Here is a 3,279-nt window from a genome sequence, read left to right as displayed (position 1 = left end):
TATGTTTATAATTTAAATGAACTGAATAACTCATAATCCTGTTTAAGGAGAAAAGATCATTTGAATAGATTAAGCTATTACACTCGTAGGTGTGATTTACGGTAGCATTCAAACTCCATTCCTTATTCAAAGTTTCTGATATTACAAAGAGAAACATGAACATTACTGTGAGCAGTTATGGCAACGAATATAGCATGATACACATTAAAGTCCCATTAATTTATCATGTGAAATTTAGGTTCATTAGCCAGTTATTAGCTTTAGCTTTAGGTTTAACGTTTTTCGTTCCTTCCATACCGAGCCCAAATGGGGAGTTCGCCGAAGTTCGCAGGTAATAAAGACCGCGGGTCGCGGTCGACGACCCGTATCCCAGCACTGCGTAATCATCTACTTCACAGGCGTTCGCCTCAAAATGTGCCCAACTTTGGCATCGAATACCTACGAAAGATTTCGGGGTTCTCACACTTTCTGCGTATACTTGCGTAGCGCGCAAATGACTGCACGACGGCATAAAGCAGCCAGGTTGTTGTGGTCCCCCGCCATTAATATAAAAATCAGCGTGCCCGAGGGGCTCGATAATTCCTTGCACTAATCTATTGGAATGCAATACATCCACATAGGTAGCGTCAGATTTGTCCAACCTTTGTTCTCTGTATGCGTAAGAAAAGCACGGTCCCGCTGGGTCCAATCCTGTAATTCGGCCGAGTCTGCGAGTTTTGTACCGTTGAAAATACTTGCCGGCCCAGCCAGCAATATGCGCTCCTAAACTAATACCTAGTAAATGAAAGTCTTCAGCGTTCGCTCCGAAATTTTCTAAATTGGCTAAAAGGTTGGCTAATCTTTTTCCAATCAAGCGGGCATTGTGCACTGAGAGCATGTATCTTTGGTTCATCATTTCCTCTGCGTCGACTAGTAGAACATTGAACATTTTCTTTTCATTGTAGGCCTGAGCCAATTCAGTCGATACTGGCGATTGAGAGCTGTCTCTGTAGCCGTGTATAATAACTTTTGTCTGTTTAGTTATATCATACATCTGTGGCTGGGTGAGAGTCTGAAATGCTTCGTCAATTGGAAAAGATCGACTCATAGTGTTGTCTAAATGGGTTATTTTCATGGTTTTCAATATTTCGTTTTGAGTGTTCATCGAATTGACCTGTAGATCCAGGATCGCTCTACCTGTAAGTAAAATTTAATATTTATTTACTGACAGGTCCATTGCTGCTATTGATCAATATTTGTAAAATTAAACTTCTTGAAAATATTTATTTTATAGAACATATTTTTTAAAATAAATTATACATTAATATATGTTAAAAATGAAAGAAAAGAATAAATAATAGTTTTAGAGCCGATTTCACCAACACTTAATTTATACTAGAGTAGCTATCCCAGTATAACGTTACTCTGTCAATTTATTCCATGGTTAACTTCAATTTCGTTTCACCACGTTAGTCTAAGGATATCTTATTCTCACATAGTTACTCTGTGACGTTGAACGAATGAATTGAACAAATACGTAATGCATCCAAGTAAAATAGTCAGTTTGACGTATACTTGCACAATAGCGCTGCATATTCTTACATTTGTTCGGATAATACGTTATCTTGACAGTTTAGTTGACAGTGATCCCGAGCTTTTTGGTTTAGTTTTGTCGTATTTAGATTTTTTTTAATTTGGCGTAAACAAATCTTTATTATTGTTTTATATAATTATATAAAGTACTATTCTGTCTTTAGACGACGTGCCATTATTAAGGTTTTAATCAATGATATGTAATAAGTACAAGTTGTACAACATACAATACAGTGACAGAAAAATGACACTACTAATCTAAGAATAGCCGCTTATTCGGCCGAAATCGGCGGTATACGACTTTACTTCAGTATAGAGATTTTGTCACTAGGATAAATGTTGGCGAAACGTAAAATAGGCTTACTCGCGAGTAACTAACGACTTATTCTGGGAATAAGATTTATGCGACGTTGGTGAAATCGGCCCTTAATTGTATTATATTGCAAACAAAATAAAATAATATATTATTCGCATATATACAGTCCTAGTAATAAATGTACTATTTTTCTATTGCAAGAACATCGGAAAAGTGATATGTGAATTTAAATTTATGGTGTAAATTTAAATATACCGAGATTTTTTTTCAAATTCCTGAGTAATGTTTTGAAAGAAAAATCCACAATATAGTCGAATATGAACTGAAAAACTGTTCACAGTTCGCTAAAAATCGACTTATCTTCTTTATCTAATTTTATCTCGGAGAAACCCGGACTTATAAACTTATACTAGGCAAGCAGACGTGCTTCCAACAAAGACGGAGTAAGTAGCAATTAATGTAGTTCAAGTTTTCAAGTTGAAGACTCCGGAGGGAATATAATTTGAAGTAGGTACATAAGTAGTAGAAGCTCGGAGTTTCTTTACGAACTCCTAAAATAAACATACGAATTCATTTTACAATCAGGATTAGCGGTTATTTTATCACTCATTAAGCATATCTATTCTGCATTTTGAAAACGTTTTACACTAAACTAAAATCTTTTAAGATAACAAAAGTTTAATCTTAATGAAAAATCTTACCAACAAACTTATATAAATTATAAATTACACGGTACTTAATTTACATTGACTCATTTGAATAAATTACATAATCTACGTTAATCACTTTAATATAATTAAAAGAGAATTTAAATACAAAATCAAACATGAAGTTACGTAATCCATTTCTTATCGTTATTACGCGCACTGACACATAAAGGTGAAGGACAACCACTCACATGCGCCAGATAACTTTGCGTACACAGTTTCGGCAAAAGTAAGTTCCGGTTCTGCGGCGCGAGCCCTCGACTCGGCCGCGGGGGCCACTGCGGCCGACAAGTAGAGCACGATCACCATGGGCACTACGGCACTGTGGCGGCGCATGGCAAGCCCTCCGCTAACACGGTCACTGTGTCACTGCCCGCACCGAGAGAAAGGTCCGTCTGGTACACACCAACAAAAGAGCTATCTTGGAGGGGGCGATCTGGTGCAATTAATGCGCACGCGCCACTCTGTACATGTACATTCGCTCCGAGAAGGCCACTGACCACTCGCAATGAACGACTCCCAAATGAAAATGAGCGTGAGAATTATTTTGTCGTTGGCCTAAAAAGCCTATTATTACACCAGAGGTAACATGTCACGGCTATTTCTGCAATTTTGTAATTAATTTAATTAAGTCTTTTACATTTTTCATACGCTTTATGTTTTTGTTTTAAACTTCATGAATTC

At 36.9% G+C, this 3,279-nt stretch overlaps 1 protein-coding gene across 1 annotated transcript; it reads right to left on the bottom strand.

Moving 5' to 3' along the window:
- Nucleotides 1-322: 322 nt before the first annotated feature.
- LOC140744935 (lipase member I) lies at nucleotides 323-2,979 on the bottom strand. The gene is given in 3 exon segments (XM_083058996.1): nucleotides 323-514; nucleotides 516-1,176; nucleotides 2,787-2,979. Coding segments are annotated over 3 exon segments (861 nt in total). The 5' UTR covers nucleotides 2,932-2,979; the 3' UTR covers nucleotides 323-459.
- Between the last annotated feature and the right edge of the window lie 300 nt (nucleotides 2,980-3,279).

Source organism: Epargyreus clarus, unplaced genomic scaffold, assembly GCF_041222505.1.
Source record: "Epargyreus clarus isolate Ecla_fem2 unplaced genomic scaffold, WU_Ecla_fem_2.2 ptg000009l, whole genome shotgun sequence".
NCBI classification, from domain to species: Eukaryota; Metazoa; Arthropoda; class Insecta; order Lepidoptera; family Hesperiidae; genus Epargyreus; species Epargyreus clarus.
The sequence above is the reverse complement of the archived record's forward strand: the minus strand, read 5'-3'. Positions and strand labels throughout refer to the sequence as shown.